The following is a 20,599-nucleotide window of genomic DNA, read 5'->3' on the forward strand; positions in this document are numbered from 1 at the left end:
CATTGCTGCGTACATTCGCTTTCCTGTCAAGGGGGTTTATACGCCTTATAAGCGCTTTAAACGAAGTGCTATTTATCGAGATTATTTGGGAGGGCAGAAACTCGGATGCTCCAGACTAAGCTAGGAAGACAGTCAAAAATTAAACGAACAATTGGAGATTCCACGTTTCCAAATAGGATATTTGCTTTCCAGTAAATTCAAAAAAAAACTCAAAACAGTTTTCATTTAAAGCTACGGGTTTGGGTGGACGGAAATTACTGAAATTAATTACTTCGGGTAGGCTACGCACGTAGGATCAGGATCTGGACCAGGATTGCCAAACGGTAAAAAAAAAAACAGATTTTAGTTATTTTTTTTGTTGATTAATTGATTTTTCTTCAATAATCTAGTGATTTATGCGCTGATTTAGTGATTTGTTTTTAAGGCAATATAAAAATCGCTAGAAATAGTGATAAATCACCAAGGGTGGTAACCCTAGCTAGACTGTCCTCAAGTGCCAAATTAAAAAAGTTCCAAACACTTTACTATTTTTGATGCATAATTCGTCTATGTTTGAGGTTTTGACCATATTATCCCAGCCCCTGTGAAACAAATTTATGCACACGTGCCAGACCCAGTAACACTTTGAAAAGATCTCAATCGACTTTCAATGAATATTTAATCAATCTTCAACTTTCAGTGAGGTTCTTAATGAATCTTTCAAAAGTCTCGATCAGCAAGATAAATAAAGATTTTAGCTTTAAGAAACAAGAGTTAAAAAGAATTAAAAAAAAAGAAAAAAAGAATTAAAAAGAATTAGGATTAATTATTTTGAATTTTGCAAATTTTTGTTGTTTCTTCCGCTTTGGACAAAAACAGGGGTCTTATTAGAAAATTTCTTGGTCCTGATGTTGCAGTAAAACTAGAATTACTCCAAACAAAGCACTCAAACACAACTTGCGTTCATAATTCTCCGAATCAGCCCCTTACCTTTCAGTTGTGATTGTTTTTTCACGTATTTGTTGTGTTTTTTACGCGTTTTTTTTCACGTGTTATTCCATGTGTTATATCATTGCATAATGTGGGTAAAAAACCGGAAACATTTTTCTTAATTAAAAAAATACTTAGTAACAAATTATGCAGCAATCTAGAAAAAAAAATACAAAATAAATATAAGAGTAGGACAGAACCCTCAAAAAGTTTGTTTTTTAGCACTATTTTTCCGAAAAGAAGTTTTCAGTCGACAAAGTTTAAAAGCATAAAACTCGACTTTTAAACTGGAGCCAGGAAGTTATACAGAAGAAAAACAAGTGACATTGACTTTTTGAAGAACTGATCTTGAAACGCAATAAAGCTCAACTGTCAAACTGAATTCGATTCAAGAAAGGGTTACGACCTATAGCGTGCATGCAACTTCAAAACTCAGACTGAAGAACGCAGTATGAATCAGCTCAACTTGTAAATAATATGAAAAGAAGTATCTAGAATTAATAGGCACGTAATCAAACAGAATATCGTTCCTGTCGCGCCAATGTCTGGTCAATTTTATTTGGTTTAAACTTTGAAGTCTAAAGCCTCACCCCCCCCCCCCAAAAAAAAAAGCAAAACAAAGCAAAATGCAATTAACAAGTAGCACTTTAGCATAACGGGAATCCTCATCTACAGGATGACTTTTGTTCGTTTTAAGTTGTAACTTCGCTCTTTACTATCTTTTGACAAAAAACAAGTTTTAATAGTGACATGGTTAAATTTGAGTAAAATTAACAATTGTACTTGAGTATACAATTTGAATTATATGAGCCTTGGCTATTTTTTCGCAGATCCAAAATAAAAAGGACATGCAGTATTTTGGATTGTATTAACCAAAATTCCCTTAGAATCGGCAATAATCACACCAATCCTTATTGGTAGGTCGTAAAAGTTTTGATCGTAAATTTTCAAATTCTTTTTTTATATTTTACGATAAATAGGCTTTATATAGAAACAGTGGGTTATCGAGTTTCATTTGGAATGGACTGATATGTTATTTTCTGTTTTCAATGCATGTTAAGAATATGTTACAATATAAATTGCTTTTATGCAACCAAATTAAATGAAGCCAATTTAAATTGAAAAAAGTCATATCTGACATTTTCACACTTATGAGATAACTGTCCAAATCATTTGCTAAGCCGTAATTTCGAAAGTAAAACAATAGTCTAAAAAAAAAGATCAAAAAGCCAAATTGGGAGTATTAAAACATCAAAAAAGATCAAGGGCAACTTAGAAGATATTTTGACAACAATCTGACAGCATGATGTGTATTTGCTGCTAAGACACCCACAAAACATCATCGCTTCAACGAAGAATAGATTTGGGGCAGTCGGAGCTGTTCCATGACCAGGGCCATAATGGTTTATAACCCTAGTCTTTTGGCATAAAATCAAGGACCTATAATCAACCGCAGGGAATCTAGGCCACAATTGGTGAGCTCAAGCTTTTCGCTATTAAGAAGCTCCTCTGCAAAAAAAATTACCTACATTATATGTCAAAATAACTCTGAAGATATTGGTGTCCCTCAGGGCTCAATATTAGATTCAATTTTAATTTTTGGTGTTTGATCTTGCGTCTTATTAACAATGGTCTTGTAGTTACATTTGCAGATGATATAACGGTGTCTGCTAAAGCGAAAGATTCATCTATGTTGATTCAGAAATTGAGAATAGCGGTTAGTTCGACTGACCGATCGTTAATTTTTTCATTTCGAATTTATGAAAATTTAATCTCTACTTCTTGGCCATTCGAAACTGAAAGGTCATTTTGTAGACAGTCAAAAAATGTTAAGCGATTCATTTTGTGAGCACAAAATCCGTTGAGCCCAACATATCGCTACTTTGGGTCTTTCTGGGTCCCATTTTGTTACCTCAAAATCATCCTTAATATTAGGGGTAAAATATTTTAGAAAAAAATATTTCAAACTATTTTCCAAAAAATGTTTGGTATAGCCTATGCCTTCTGATATATGCTTTCTCATTTTCAACTTTAAAAAAGGTATATCCCTTTGGTTTCTTCTTATTTAAATTAGTGCATAATTAGTCAATTTTAATACTTTCGGACGCAAACAAAATCCCTATAGATCCTTCAAAAACGAACATAAAGATTACTTGTAGATTTTGACATTGACTATCCTAACTTAAAGATGCATCGGAAACAGAAACATTTATCTTTTTTAACATATCTGATTTGAAACATTCCAATACAGGATTTTGAAATTTATTTTTCCTTAAAAAAGAAAAAAAGAAAAGATGAAAAGGATCAAGACGAAAACGAACTATTAAATCGATCCCATGTGCCGATTTTTTTAAGAAGAAGAAATGTAAAAAATAGCTATTATTGTGAAAGGTCTCGATAGATTCTCTTTCTTCGTTTGCTTTTTAAGCGTTCTAGAGGATATCAACTCCTTTTTATTAAGTCTGAGATATCTAGATTACCATTTATGCGCAAAAACTGTTAGTTTCAAAAAAGTATCGATAGAGAGATAAAATTCCAGTTATATAATCTCAGCACTCAAAGTCTAGTTAATGATTATTTATTGCAACTGATTTTTTTTCGATTTTTTTATTGGTTTATTTACCCATTTAATCCTTTACCTATGTTAGGGTTGTCTTCCATACCTCACTTGCCTGGCGGTTCTTTGTATAAGTGTTTTTTTCATTATTATGGTGTTTTTTTCTGTCTTGTGTGGGTGTTTTGTTGTTTTCTGACAAGGAAAACATTAATCTCATGGTACATACAGCCTTACACGATATACATTAGTGGTTTATTATTTTATTGCAAAAAGTTAATTATTTAGAACAGCTAAAACAGTAAAAAAAAAGGTCAAATATGCCAAAAAGTTAAAAACAAACCTAACCCGAAGGAACGTGATCGCGAGCCATACCTTATATTCAATCCTACCGACACATCAACACCGAGATAGTGAGTTCTTGGCAATGTTGTAACAAAACGTAGTGTGTGAGGGTTGAAACACCTGACAATCCCATCTGCACAGCCGATAAATATCAAATTCTCGCCAACTGATATCGAGTTAGCCATGGATGTCTAAAAACAGATATATTTTTCAGATTGCAATATGATACATTTTGAATGACGGCCAAACATATTCACTTGCTTTCTTGCATGACAAGCAAAAGCGCAAACTCATAAACTGACACTTAAAAAAAAGTAAAACTACTAGGCTACGTTTGTAGCCTTCACTACAATCTTCATCATAATTGATATTAGTAACAAACAGAATTGCACCAAGAGTCATATAATAGAATATTAATACTAACTTGCCTTGCTCCAAAAACCCTAGGGCCATGGCAATCAGTGTCGTTACTAGCCAAAACGTTTGAGGGGGGGCTAGAGATTTTACCGACTGGCTGGTCATTTCTACCGAGTGTTTTTTGTCAATAATAAGCATAATGTCCGTTTCGAATACAATACGTAAAATCACTGCGCATGTCGGTAAAACCGCTGCATTTAGCAACCGAGATTTAGATTTCGGTACATATCATGTCACTATTTTAATGCTGTTCATTAAATGGAAAATGGAAAATTGTGGAAAATGGAAAATGGAAAATGCTGTTCATTAGCCAAATGGAAAATTGTGGCACCATCCGTAAACTTATGGCAGTAGTCGGTGAAACTGCTGTGTTTACCAAGCAAGTTCAAAATTTCTGTAGATGACATGTCAGTATTCTCGTGATCTTTATTGAACTGAACAAAGAATTTTAGCTGCGTCGGAAAACTCGTGGCACTTCTCGCCACGATTTTATCGACTTATTTTTTTACCGAGTGACCAAAAACATGGGGGGGGGGTTTCCCTCCCCCCATACGTGACGGCCCTGATGGTAATACAAAAACAAAAATTCAGTTCGCACAACAAATGAAAATGAAAAATAAGAAAAATCATACTACACAAACAAAACTGCACGAGTTACAAAAACAATTTCTATGCTCAATTGATAGCCTGAGAAATTATCCTTACCTTTCAACGATTACAAAGCAATCACTATACTTTCCATCAGGACCAGATCCAGAGAGGGTAGGAGGTTCACCCCCTCCCCCCAAAAAAAGAAATGTTGGTCAAAGTCATAGAAACGTATTTTTGATACGATTTTGATTTTTTTTTGACACCCCTCGCCCCCCCCCCCCGAAAAATCGTTTTGTAAAAGACCCCCGGAAAAAAATCCTGGGTACGGCCCTGCTTACCATCCATCTTTCATCAAACCTACACTCTCCATCCACTTTCTTTCGCAATTAACTCAATTCTTCCCACTTACACATCATATGACCCACAGCCTCATCCTGCACTTGCTTCCTGACCTTGCATCCTGCCCTTGAAATATTTTTCTTGTCCCAAGAGGACAACTATTCGCCCTTAATTCAATAGCTTACTTTAACTTTTCCTTTTTTAAATTGACTTTACAAAATTAAAATGTGTGTAAATAAAATAGAGGATTAATAATCCAGCTATCTAAATAAATTAAATCAACAAAAACTTTCTACATTTAACTTACCACAAAAAGTTTACAAAGATCCATCCCAAAATAAATAAAAAAAAATATTTTTAATTATTATACTGAGTAACCCAGAAATCTAGTTAAATTAAATCAAATCCCGATCATTCAGACTGAATTATAAAAATTTAGAGATTGTCCATATTTCAGATTTATAATTATGATTTATAAATGGATTACTATTTCGACTTGAGACCAAAGGGGGAGGGGGACACTCAGAAATAATACACACCAGGTGGCGCAAGCCAATCTTGGCGGAATCTGTGCCAAGCGTGACGAAAGCTGTGCAGCACACGTGGCATTCTGAGATATAGGTCCCCCTCGCTTAAGACAAAAATAGACAAACATCCATTTCTGTAATAAAAGCACTTCGAATCTTTCATTTCATTCAAATACAACTACTGCAAATATCCTGATTCTACCTAATCTAGTTAAATTAATAAAATTCATTTAATTTATCTAATTGAATTAAATCAGCCTTGAATCATTCAAATACCATTTGAATTTAGAAATCGGACAGGTTCAAGCATTTTTTATGACACCTGAAAAGACACATGGAGATTCATGATTTAATTTAACAGATGAATTGACGTAAATCCATTTCAGCATTAAAAACATGTTTACTCTTAAATTCAATCTTAGATTACTACCAGGTTCTTATAATCCTGATACTGACTAATCCAGCCATCTACATAAATTTGATCAACTTCCAATCATTCAAATTCCGTTTTAATATAGGCCTAGAATTTAGATACTTTTTTTACTTTACCCAAAAATCCAACAGATTTTTGTTTTACTTTAACAGAAAAAGTTGATACTAATGGCACAACATTGTAGGAGGGGCATTAGACCTACTTTAGATAACCACCTCCTTATATTTCGAAAAATACTTTTTTTTTTATGTCGTCATTGAAAAATACCCTTTTTGTTATTTTTATAAAATCAAAAAATTGCCCCCTGCCTAGATTAAACAAATTATTTTCCCCTGTTCCCAGATTTAAAACAAAACCGATTTTACCCCCTCCCCCAGCATTTTCGCGAATTGGAACCACTAGTTGACACAAATCCATTTCAACACTAAAACTGTGCTTAATCATAAAATTCTGATTTCAGCGTGACTACTGTCAAGTTGGTTGGGCTTTCCGCAAATTTAACACTGTAGCTCTATGGGAGTCAACACTTGTTAATGGTTTAATTATTTTCATGGTTCAACTTGGCAGCTCTGAATAAAATGTGGTACTGCCCTAAAAATTTCATATTTCTTAACAGCCAAAAGAAAACAAGAAAATCGCTGTTTTCAGGTATGGTTAAACTGAAAATGTGTTCAGGGAGCAAAATATTTTTAATCTGATGTCCTTGGAGCTTTAATTTAAAACTGGAGCAGTCACAAATCAATTTCAGTGAGGCCCATTCAAACCAATATTACACATGCAAATGTTGGAAGAAGGGGCTATTTAATACAAGGTGATTCTTTGTACACCCATATTAACATGACTACTACAAGGCTTATCTTTGAAAAAAAAAGTTATATTTGCTTTTCAGATAGCAATTAACTCCATTTTGAATAGCGTCCAAACGCATTCTCTTGATATCTTGCATGTTAAGACCTTATTAAAAGAAAATACACACTCAGGATTAAAAGAGAGAGAAAAAGCCCATGAACCCGTTGCAATTAATGTAACATGTGAGATGGATTTTGACGTTACATGAAAGATGACGGTGGACCACACCTGGCAGTAAGTCACATTGATTTGCATTCTTATTACATATACAATAAGCTTCTTCAAATGAAAGTAAAGAGCGAAATTAAGACATAAAACGAAAAAAAAAATAATACTTAATACTTCTGAGGAGTTTTTCCTTGCGACACACGGGATTGAACCCGCAAACCTTCAACCGGCGTAAGCAGCTGCATCCACAACGCTATCGCAAGGTATCAGGATCAGTAATTCGTCTACAAGTCTATTCAGTTACTTTCAATAATAGAATTTTAATGGATGATTTAAAGCAACCTTTTTGTGCAGGCAAAAGCTGCTGTGAGGATTTATTTATGTAGGATTGTAGCTGACAATATAATTGAGTTAAGGTGAAGGTGAATACATAACTTGATGTCTTTTTTGTCCTTTTTCATGATTCAATAATTACTTCTGGAGGAAATTAAATTTTGAGCCCTTAATAAGGCTCCAAAAGGTAAAATAGTCCATAGCAACCAAAAATTTCAAAGACCATTCTAAAAAAAATATCTAGCGAGAAAAAACTGCCATTTGTATAACTTGGACGTTTCAAAAAAAAAGAAAAAGAAAGAAACAAAAGCCCTATTTCGAAAAGCTTTCTAACGCAACTTTTCTAATACTAAAGGCTGAATTTCTTAATATTGAAATTCAGATCCTTATAGAATCTAAAGTTTATATCTTATTATTTTTTCAATTATTTTTCGGTAATTTTTTTACTTAAAAAAATATTACATGGTGGCTAGTTAGATTATGATTGTATTTTGAAAGTCAATTTTGAAGTGAAACTAAACCAGAGACTATGCCAAAACTAAATATAATATAATAGGCTATAATTATGCAAATATACTATAGGCTATTAGTTATAGGCTATAATATACTAATAATTGGCTATAAACTATGCCAAAACAGCGAATGAAAATCCTGGTTGCATTTTCGAGTTCGGTTAAAAAGTGATATTAGAAACGTAATGGAACTTCCTTGGGGTCAAAAGTAATGATTATCAACTGGAATGCACAAAAGTAATGCATAACTAGAATACATAAGGTACTTAAGACTTCCTTTATTTTATATAACCCCAAGTATACACATTCAACACCTAAAGTATACCTTATAGGCTCATTGTGACGAAGTTCAATGAAGTCACTATAAAATCGCTCATACTTCTAAGATTAGAAAACTAGATCAATAAATTCTAGATTAAGATTAGAATATGCAAGAATTTTGGTTTTCTACGTCCTAAATATAGAATACACTTGTCATCTACGAACGGACTGGGCCCACGATTTTAATGTCTTTGCTAGAGTTGTAACCATTACATCATAGTTGTCCCCTTAGGGGTAACCTAGTAAAGAACGAAACCTAGTCCCTTGTAACCAAGAAATTAAAAATATTTTTAAAATAACTGTCAAATTAGGAAGAGTCGCCGTTTAAGTGATTAGAGAATAGTAACTATTATCTCGATTATTAAAGATGACCCGGACCACACAAGTTCAACTTGGCAAAAATCGATCAAAGCATTTATATTTTTTTGTGCCAAGCGTATAAAATTCTAAACTTAGCAATAGCCTTTTACGCTTATGATTCATAATTATAGAAAAAGGATTAAAAACATACATAGTCACATACATTCTTCAAGGGATGTCGGCCAAATCAGGGCCTGTCACCCTAACAAAGAATCACCGAGGTAAGTTATCATTTTTAGAAAGGTGGTAAACACTGGGACCCACACAGGGATGTACCCTGACAGAGGATGGTCTTACGGGAATTCCCCCTCAAATCCTAAATTTACTTAAATTTCTGGGTAATTCTTATTTAAATTACCAAGTAAATGTGTTTTTTTTAATTATCCCCCCCCCCTCACGAAAAAAAACCAAGGTAATATGCCTGGACCGATATCATTGTTGTAAAGCCAAAGAGACACTAAATCATTAATTTCCATAACTATGTATTTTCAAAGTATTGAGGTATTTTAAGGAATGAAATGAGTGCCTCTTTTACTTCTTTATTGTGGGGCTGGGGCATGTCAATGCAGGGTTCCCTATGAACAAGGATCGGCACCAGCAGGGCCTGCTACTCTTGTGAATATTTACCAATTTTGGTTTTTACTTTTAAAGTAATGGGGCTTTTAAGGAATAAAAAGACGAATTCTCGCACTTTCGACTATGATTTAACGAGCTGACGAGGGAAAAATATAGAAAATGAAGTATCGAAATGTTAGCAGAAAGTCAAAAGCTAGTGCTATTCGCTATCCGTTTAGCCAAGCTTATATATTTGACCAGTCTTTCGAATAATGTGCTGATAGCTAATTAGGAACTAAACCAGATGATTGGGTAAGTCGAAGGTAAATAATTAAGTCCTATAACATGACGTGGCTTATTTATGTTGACCAAAACATCTTGAACATGAAAGATCAATTTTTTTTTCAGTCAGATCTTTTATTCAAAAGATTCCCGAAAATCAGCAAAAACATAAGTAAAAATAAATTAATGAAGAAAAAATTAAGTGAAAAAATAAGAAAAGAAGATTTACGATACCAGCAAAAGAAAGGGGAAATATTCCGCTTGTTCAGTGATTAATGTAGTATTTTTATAACGATATTATGGTTATGATACAATAGATTGTGACAAATAAATTAATAAGAAATCCAGTTACATTGAAGTTAATTCTGGCTTCAAACTTCTCTCGAGTAGCAAGAATCAAAATGAGTAAAAAAAAAACGCTAGTGCCATTTATCAAACAGTTCGTGGAACGAACTGTAAGTAAGGAGCGACCCGGCTCAATGGTAACTAAAACTCTAGAAAACGGGTTTTTGATACCAATAGATATATCAAAAGAATCAGATTTCAATGCTGATTTCAAATATATAACTTTCATCAAGTTTAGTGCTCAGTACCCATCAAAAGTTACGCGCCTGAGAAAATTTGGCTAATTTTCAAAAAAAGGGGGAAAGACCCCCTAAAAGTAATAGAACCTTAATGAAAATCGCACCATCATATTCAGCGTATCAGAGAACCCTGAGTAGAGGTGACCCTATTGACACGGGACGACACCCCTGCTGCCACCTATAACTTTTTTGCACACCATATATGGGCATAGCCTCCCTAGGGAGAACACGTGGTTAATGGGGTCAATGACCTCTTTTTCCAAGGTCGATTTATTTGATGTTTCTATGTGTAATAACTCCGGGGCGAAGGTTGCACATGCGCATTGAATTCTAACGGGAACAATGTTATTGATCTAGGACTCGAGGGGGAAGTGAATTTCCGAGAAATTGATTGCGTAATCAAAGTGTGTCGACAACAACAACAACGACCTTGACATTCGCTGAGAGCGTGCACTTACAACAACAAAAACCCGGAATTTGGAACACCTGTGCTGTCGACCTCAATTCACCTATCGTGAACCAATAATTCCCCTTAGAAACAACAAATTAATTTCCCCTTTCTTGACAGATCAATCAATCAATGACATCATCTGTCAGACTTTAAAAATTTTCACCTAGAAACATTTCTCCAGGAATAGATCCAAATCATTAATGTCTTTGCCTCGGGAACAACTCTTTTGGTCGAACTCCAAATGATATTAATAACCAAAGGCCATGGAAACAATTAGGCAAGAAACATTTTAGCGATGAATTGTTTTAGTGCGCGAAAAGGTTTCCTATTAATTTGAAATGCGTTAGCGCAGAGATGCCAATAACAAAGGAACACGCTGAATTTACGTTTAGGGATTATTTGGGCGAAACCGTTTTAGACAGGTTATGGAACTATTTCGGCGAAACAGATAGAGACATTTTAAAAGAAGATTTTTGAAGAGATTTTAGAAGAGAATTTGAGTGTGGTCGTTATAATACACAAGTTTCATTTGAACAGTGTTGTGAGGTCCTCTAACCCAACCCCAAAGGGTTCCAATCCTCCTACCCCAACCCGAAGGAAGCCCCCGGTCCTCAAAAGCCTCCCAAGCTCCCAAAGGCCCTCCACCGGTCCCCAAATGTCCCCCAGGCCCCCAACTGTCCCCCCTGACCCTCAAAGGCCCCCCAAGCTCCCAAAGGGCCACCGGCGCCCCCAAAGGCCCACCCAGACCCCCAAAGACCATCCCCGGGCCCCCCAAAGGCCCATCGAGCTCCCAAAGGACCAACGGGGTCCCAAAGGCCCTCCACCGGCCCCCAACTGCCCCTCCGGACCCCCAAAGGCCCTTCCCTGGTCCTCAAAGGTCCCCCGGGCTCCCAAAGGACCAACGGGGTCCCAAACGCCCACCACCGGACCTCAACTGTCCCCCACGCACCCCCCGGGCCTCCGTCGGCCCCCAACACCCACCCCGTCCCCCACTCGGCTGCCCCGGGCCCCCCAACGGCCCATCCAGCTCCCAAAGGACCAACGGGGTCCCAAAGGCCCTCCACCGGTCCCCAAATGTCCCCCAGGCCCCCAAAGGCCCTCGCTGTGCCCAAAGGCCCTCCCTGTGCCCCAAAGGCCCTCCCCCGGCCCCCAAAGGTCCCCCGGCCCCGCGCCGCGCCCCCGGGCTAACACAACCCCACCCCCCCACCCACCCACACACACCCACACACACACACACACACACACACACACACACACACACACACACACAAAAACACAAACATACACACACACACACAAATACACAAACACACACAAACACACTAAAAAACTCATACAAACACACATATATACACATACACACACACATACACACAAACATACACACACACATACACACACACACACATACACACACACACACATACACACACATACACACACACACACACACATACATACAAATACACACAAACACACAAACATAAACACAAAAAAATAAACACACACACACACAAACAAAAACAAAAACAAACAAAAAAATAAACACACAAAAAAACACACAAACACACACACACAAACACACACACACACACATAGGTGAGTGTTGTCTGAAACCTATGATTTGGGATATGTAATTTGCTATTTCTGACTTTTCATAACCAGATTTCTTAGTCTTTCGTAGGTGTGTGGTGTCTGAAACCTATGATTTGGGATGTGTGGGTTGCTATTTTTGACTTTTCTGAGCAGGATTTCTTAGCCATTCGTAGGTGTGTGTTGACTGAAACCTATGATTTGGGATGCTTAATTTGCTATTTTTGACTTTTCTGAGCTAGATTTCTTAGACTTTCATAGGTGTGTCCTTTCAGAAAATTATGATTTGGGAGGTATAGTTTGCTTTTTGGACTTTTCATAGCTAGGATTCTTAGTCACTCATAGGTGTTTGTTGTCTGAAACTTCGAGTTTTGGATGAGTAGTTGGCTATTTCAGACTTTTCTGAGCTAAGGTTTCTTAGTATTTCGTAGGTGAATGCTTTCTGAAACTTATGATTTGGGATATGTAAATTATTATTTCGGGCTTTTCTGAGTTAGATTTCTTAGTCTTTCATAGGCGCGTGATGTCTGAAACCTATGATTTGGACAATATAATTTCCTTTTCTGACTTTTCATAACCGGATGTCATAGTCTTTCGTAGGTGTGTGGTGTCTGAAACCTATGATTTAGGATGTATGGCATGCTTTTTTTTTACTCTTCTGTGCAGGGTTTCTTAGCCTTTCGTAGGTGTGTGTTGTCAGAAAATTATGATTTGGGATGTGTAGTTTGCTATTTCAGGCTTTTCTGAGCTATGGTTTTCTAGTATTTCGTAGGTGACTGTTGTCTGAAACCTATTGTTTGGGATGAGTTGTTTGCTATTTTTGACTTTTCTGAGCTAGGTTTCTTAGTCTTTCGTTGGTGTGTGTTGACTGAAACCTATGATTTGGGATACGTAGTTTGCTATTTTTTACTTTTCTGAGCTGGATTTATTAGCCTTTCCTAGGTGTGGGTTGACTGAAACCTATGATTGGGATGAGTGGTTTGCTATTTTTGTCTTTTCTGAGCTAGGTTTCTTAGCCGTTCATAGGTGTGTGTTGTCTGAAACTTATGATTTGGGATGTGTAGTTTGCTATTTGAACTTTTCAGAGCTATGATTCTTAGTCCGTCATAGGCGTTTGTTGTCTGAAACTTCTAGTTTGGGATGAGTAGTTTCGCTATTTCAGGCTTTTCTGAGCTAAGGTTTCTTAGTCTTTCATAGGTGAATGATGTCTGAAACCTATGATTTGGGATATGTAAATTACTATTTCGGGCTTTTCTGAGTGGGATTTCTTTGTCTTTCATAGGTGTGTGTTGTCTGAAACCTATGATTTGGGATGGGTGGATTGCTACTTTTGACTTTTCTGAGCTGAATTTCTTAGCCTTTCATAGGTGTTTGTTGTCTGAAACCTATAGCTTGGGATGACTAGTTTGCTATTTTTGACTTTTCTGAGCTAGGTTTCTTAGCCGTTCTTAGGTGAGTGTTGTCTGAAACCTAGGATTTGGGATATGTAAATTACTATTTCGGGCTTTTCTAAGCCAGTTTTCTTAGTCTTTCATAGGTATTTGTTGTCTGAAACCTATGATTTGGGATGTGTGGGTTGCTATTTTTTTACTTTTCCGAGCTGGATTTCTTAGCCGTTCATAGGTGAGTGCTGTCTGAAACTTGTGATTTGACATGGTTAATTTGCTATTTCCGGCTTTTATTAGCTAGGTTTCATAGCCTTTCATAGGTGTGTGTTGTCAGAAAATTACGATTTGGGATGTGTAGTTTGCTATTTGAACTTTTCAGAGCTAGGATTCTTAGTCCATCATTGGTGTTTGTTGTCTGAAACCAATAGTTGGGGATGACTAGTTTGCTATTTCAGGCTTGTTCATTTTGAATTTCTGTCATGAAATGCAAGAGTTGGAAAATTAGGGTCTTAGTCCACCAGCTCAGTATTAGGGTCCCAGTCCACCAGCCTGAACGGTGGAAATTCACTAGCTCAGAATTGGGGTCTTAGTCCACCAGCCTGAATGGTGGAAATCCACTAGCTCAATATTGTGGTCTCAGTCCACCAGCCTGAATGGTGGAAATTCACTAGCTCAGAATTAGGGTCTTAGTCCACCAGCCCGAATGGTGGAAATTCACTAGCTCAGAATTGGGGTCTTAGTCCACCAGCCTGAATGGTTGAAATTCACATTAGACGACACAAAAACTTACACACACACAAAAACTTACACACACGCACAAAAACTTACACACACACAAAAAAAATTACACACACACACATTAAAACTTAAACACACACAGAAAAACTTACACACACACGACGAAACTTACACACACACACACACAAAAACTAACACACACACACACACCCACACAAACAAACACAATCACATTAAAAATAAAAAGCACACAAAAACTTACATGCACACAAAAACTTACACACACACAAACACACAAAAATAACACACACACACACAAACACGAAAACACACACACACACACAAAAACTGACACACACACAAAAACATACACACACACACACACGCACACAAAAACTAACACATGAACACAAAAAAAAACACACACACACAAGCACACAAAATTACACAAACACACACCCACACACACACCCACACACACACAAACTTACACACACACACACGAAAACTTACACACAAACGCCAAAACTTACAAACACAAAAACTTACACACACACACACACACACACACAAAAAAAAAACTTACACATGAACACAAAAAAACTCACACACACACACGCACAAAAACTTACACACACACACACATACACAAAACTTACATACACACACACGAAAACTTACACACACACGCCAAAACTTATACACACACAAAAACTAACACATGCACACGAAAACTAACACAAACACACACTAAAACTAACACACACACGTCAAAACTAACACACACACACAAACAAAAACATAAAAACAAACACACACACACAAAAAAACAAACACACACACACAAAAACTTACACATGCACACAAAAACTTACATGCACACAAAAACTTACATTCACACAAAAACTTACACACACACACACACACAAAACTTACACACACACACACACACAAACATCAAAACTCACACACACACACGCAGCAACTACAACACACGCACAAACTTACACACACACACACACACACACACACAAAAACATACACAAGAACACAAAAAAAACTCACACCCACACACACAAACACATACACACACACACACACACACAACTCACACAAACACACACGAAAACTAACACACACACCAAAACTTACACACACACACACACACACACACACACACACAAAAACTTACACACACACACACACAAAAACTTACACACACAAAAACTCACACACACACACACACACAAAAATACACAAACACACAAAAAACTTATATCCAAACGCAGAAGCTTAGACAGACAAAAACTTACACACACACACACAAAAACTTACACACACATCCAAAAACTGACATGCACACACAAACTAACAAGCACACAAAAACTTACACACACACACAAAAACATACACACACGCACAAAAACTAACACACACACACAAAACTTACACACACACACACGAAAACTTACACACACACGCAAAAACTTGCACACACAAACAAAAACTTACACACACACACACACACACACACACACACACACACACACAAAAACTAACACAAGCACACTAAAACTTACATGCACACAAAAATTATACACACACACACTAAAACTTACACACACACTACAAAACTTACACACACAAGAGCTTAGACACACAAAAACTTACACACACACACACACACAAAAACTTACACACACACACAAAAACTTACACACACACACACACAAAAACTTACACACACACACACACACACACAAAAACTAACACCCACACGAAAAAAATTACACACACACACAAAAACTAACACACACACACTAAAACAAACTCACACACAAAAACTTACACACACTCACAAAAACTTACACACACACAAACACTTACACACACGCCCAAACAATTACACACACACACGCACGAACACTTATGCACACACACGAAAACAACCATATCACAGTTACATTGTCTTAATTTTTCAAATTTCATTTTAAATTTCTATCGTGAAATGCAAGAGTTGGAATATTTCAGTAGTGACTTGCTGTGCTTTACCTTCTCACAGTTACATTCTCTTGATTTTTCGAAGTTCATTTTGAATTTCTGTCATGAAATGCAAGAGTTGGAAAATTGGGGTGTTAGTCCACCAGCTCAGTATTGGGGACCCAGTCCACAACCCCGAACGGTGGAAATTCCCTAGCTCAGAATTGGGATCCTAGCCCACCAGCCCGAACAGTGGAAATTCACTAGCTCAGTATTAGTGTCTTAGTCCACCAGCCTGAATGGTTGAAATCCACTAGCTCAATATTGGGGTCTCAGTCCACCAGCCTGAATGGTGGAAATTCACTAGCTCAGAATTAGGGTCATAGTCCACCAGCCTGAATGGTGAAAATTCACTAGCTCAGAATTGGGGTCTTATTTCACCAGCCTGAATGCTTGAAATTCACATTAGACGAGGTTACGTCCGCACACACACACAGAGAGAGACGACTAACACACAGGGACAACACACACACAAAAACACGACACCTAACCTTTTCCGGCGAGTATGGTTAGGTTAGGTTAGGCTAGATTAAGTTAGGTTAGGTTAAGTTAGGTTAGGTTAGCCCACGTACGCTTCACTTAGGTTAGCTTAGGTTAGGTGAGAGACAGGCAAAAAGTTAGGTGTATGATTAGGTTAGGTTAGGTTAGATTAAGTTAGGTTAGGTTAAGTTAGGTTAGGCTAGGTTAGCCTACGTACGCGCGCGTACGTAGGCTAACCTAGCCTAACCTAACTTAACCTAACCTAACTTAATCTAACCTAACCTAACCTAATCATACACCTAACTTTTGCCTGTCTCTCACCTAACCTAAGCTAACCTAAGTGAAGCGTACGTGGCTAACCTAACCTAACTTAACCTAACCTAACTTAATCTAGCCTAACCTAACCTAACCATACTCGCCGGAAAAGGTTAGGTGTCGTCTCTTTGTGTGTGTGTTGTCCCTGTGTGTTAGTCGTCTCTCTCTGTGTGTGTGTGCGCACGTAACCTCGTCTAATGTGAATTTCAACCATTCAGGCTGGTGGACTAAGACCCCAATTCTGAGCTAGTGAATTTCCACCATTCAGGCTGGTGGACTCAGACCCTAATTCTGAGCTCGTGAAGTTCCACCATTCAGGATGGTGGACTGTGACCCCAATATTGAGCTAGTGGATTTCAACCATTCAGGCTGGTGGACTATGACCCCAATTCTGAGCTAGTGAATTTCCACCGTTCAGGTTGGTGGACTGGGTCCCCAATACTGAGCTGGTGGACTAAGACCCCAATTTTCCAACTCTTGCATTTCATGACAGAAATTCAAAATGAACTTCGAAAATCAAGAGAATGTAACTGTGAGAAGGTAAAGCACAGCAAGTCACTACTGAAATATTCCAACTCTTGCATTTCACGATAGACATTCAAAATGAAATTTGAAAAATTATGACAATGTAACTGTGATATGGTAGTTTTCGTGTGTGTGCATAAGTTTTCGTGTGTGTGTGTGTAAGTTTTTGTGCGTGTGTGTAAGTTTTTGTGTGTGTGTGTGTTTGTGCTTGTGTGTAAGTTTTGTGTGTGTGTATGTTTTCGTGTGTGTGTAAGTTTTTGTGTGTGTGTGTGTAAGTTTTTGCGTGTGGGTGTAAGTTGTGTGTGTGTGTGTGTGTGTGTGTGTTGTGTGTGTGTAAGTTTTTGTGTGTGTGTGTGTAAGTTTTTGCGTGTGGGTGTAAGTTTTTGTGTGTCTAAGCTCTTGTGTGTGTAAGTTTTGACGTGTGTGTGTAAGTTTTCGTGTGTGTGTGTATAAGTTTTTGTGTGTATGTGTTTTGTGTGTGTGTGTGTGTGTGTGTGTGTGTGTGTGTGTGTGAGTTTTTGTGTGTGTGTGCAAGTTTTTGGCGTGTGTGTGTAAGTTTTCGTGTGTGTGTGTGTGTGTGTTAGTTTTTGTGTGTGTGTGTAAGTGTGTGTGTGTGAGTGTAAGTTTTTGTGTGTGTGTGTGTAAGTTTTTGTGTGCATGTAAGTTTTTGTGTGCATGTAAGTTTTTGCGTGTGGGTGTAAGTTTTTGTGTGTGTGTGTAAGTTTTTGTGTGTCTAAGCTTTTGCGTGTGGATATAAGTTTTTTGTGTGTTTTTGTAAGTTTGTGTGTGTGTGTGTGTGTAAGTTTTTGTGTGTGTAAGTTTTTGTGTGTGTGTGTGTGTAAGTTTGGTGTGTGTGTGTGTGTGTGTGTAAGTTTTGTGTGTGTAAGTTTTGGTGTGTGTGTAAGTTTTCGTGTGTGTGTGTGGAAGTTTTGTGTGTGTGTGTGTTGTAAGTTTTTGTGCGTGTGTGTGTGAGTTTTTTTTTGTGTTCATGTGTAAGTTTTTGTGTGTGTGTGTGTGTTTTAGTTTTTGTGTGTGTGTAAGTTTTGGCGTGTGTGTGTGTGAGTTTTCGTGTGTGTGTGTGTGTGTGTAAGTTTTGTGTGTGTGTGTGTGTGTAAGTTTTTGTGTGAATGTAATTTTTTGTGTGCATGTAATTTTTAATGTGAATGTGTTAGTTTTTTTGTGTGTGTGTGTGTTATTTTTTTTTTGTGTTTGTTTTTGTGTAAGTTTGTGTGTGTGTGTGTGTGTGTAAGTTTTCATGTGTGTGTGTAAGTTTTCGTGTGTGTGTGTGTAAGATTTAGTGTGCATGTGTAAGTTTTTGTGTGTGTGTAAGTTTTGGTGTGTGGTTTTAAGTTTTTGTGTGTTTACGTGTAAGTGTTGTGTTTAGTGTGTGTGTGTGTAAGTTTTTGTGCGTAAGTGTGTGTGTGTTTTTTTTGTGTTGTTGTGTAAGTTTTTTTGTATGTGTGTGTGTGTGTGTGTGTGTGTTTGTGTTAGTTTTTGTGTGTGTGTAAGTTTTGGCTTGTGTGTTTGTGTGTTTTAGTGTGTGTTTGTGTGTAAGTTTTGTGTGTGTGTGTGTGTAAGTTTTTGTGTGCATGTAAGTTTTCGCGTGCATGTGTAAGTTTTTGTGTGTGTGTGTGTGTGTGTGTAAGTTTTTGTGTGTGTATGTTTTGGGGTGTGTGTGTTTGTTTTAGTGTGTGTGTGTGTGTGTGTGTGTGTGTGTGTGTGTGTGTTTAAGTGTTTTTTGTTGTGTGTGTGAGTTTTTTTTTGTGTTAATGTGTAAGTTTTTTCGTTCGTGTGTGTGTGTGTGTAATTTTTTTTTTATGTGTTTTTTAGGTTTAGTTGGTCTTTTTGGTCGTGTTTGTGTGTGTGTGTGTGTAAGTTTTGTGTGTGTGTGTGTGTGTGTAAGTGTTTGTGTGCTTGTAAGTTTTTGTGTTCATGTAAGTTTTCGTGTTCATGTGTAAGTTTGTGTGTGTGTGTGTGTGTGTGTAAGTTTTGTGTGTGTGTGTGTGTGTCAGTTTCATCGTGTGTGTGTAAGTTTTGGTGTGTGTGTGTAAGTTTTCATGTGTGTGTGTGTGTAAGTTTTTGTGTGTGTGTGTAAGTTTTTGTGAGTGTGTGTAAGTTTTTGTGTGTGTGTAAGTTTTTGTTTCGTCTAATGTGAATTTCAACCATTCAGGCTGGTGGACTAAGACCCCAATTCTGAGATAGTGAATTTACATCATTCGGGCTGGTGGACTAAGACCCTAATTCTGAGCTAGTGAATTTCCACCATTCAGGCTGGTGGACTGAGGCCCCAATATTGAGCTAGTGGATTTCCACCATTCAGGCTGGTGGACTAAGACCCCAATTCTGAGCTAGTGAATTTCCACCGTTCAGGCTGGTGGACTGGGACCCTAATACTGAGCTGGTGGACTAAGACCCTAATTTTCCAACTCTTGCATTTCATGACGGAAATTCAAATGAACAAGCCTGAAATAGCAAACTAGTCATCCCAAACTATTGGTTTCAGACAACAAACACCAATGATGGACTAAGAATCCTAGCTCTGAAAAGTTCAAATAGCAAAATACACATCCCAAATCGTAATTTTCTGACAACACACACCTATGAAAGGCTATGAAACCTCGCTAATAAAAGCCGGAAATAGCAAATTAACCATATCAAATCACAAGTTTCAGACAGCACTCACCTATGAACGGCTAAGAAATCCAGCCCGGAAAAGTAAAAAAATAGCAAGCCACACATCCCAAATCATAGGTTTCAGACAACACATACCTATGAAAGACTAAGAAAACTAGCTTAGAAAAACCCGAAATAGTAATTTACATATCCCAAATCCTAGGTTTCAGACAACACTCACCTGATAACGGCTAAGAAACCTAGCTCAGAAAAGTCAAAAATAGCAAACTATTCATCCCAAACTATAGGTTTCAGAC

General features: G+C 37.3%; 1 protein-coding gene across 2 annotated transcripts in view; it reads right to left on the reverse strand.

Moving 5' to 3' along the window:
- The window catches only part of Wdr62 (WD repeat domain 62), a 250,842-nt gene that overhangs the window by 129,215 nt on the left and 101,028 nt on the right, over positions 1 to 20,599 (reverse strand). For both annotated transcript variants that reach the window (XM_089090029.1, XM_089090028.1), the window contains exon 6: positions 3,899 to 4,059. In XM_089090029.1, coding sequence (XP_088946155.1) covers positions 3,899 to 4,059 — 161 coding nt within the window. The remainder of the gene's footprint in view (positions 1 to 3,898; positions 4,060 to 20,599) is intronic.

Source organism: Artemia sp. Qi Xiang Cuo, chromosome 6, assembly GCF_049724085.1.
Source record: "Artemia sp. Qi Xiang Cuo chromosome 6, ASM4972408v1, whole genome shotgun sequence".
In the NCBI taxonomy this organism is placed as follows: domain Eukaryota; kingdom Metazoa; phylum Arthropoda; class Branchiopoda; order Anostraca; family Artemiidae; genus Artemia; species Artemia sp. Qi Xiang Cuo.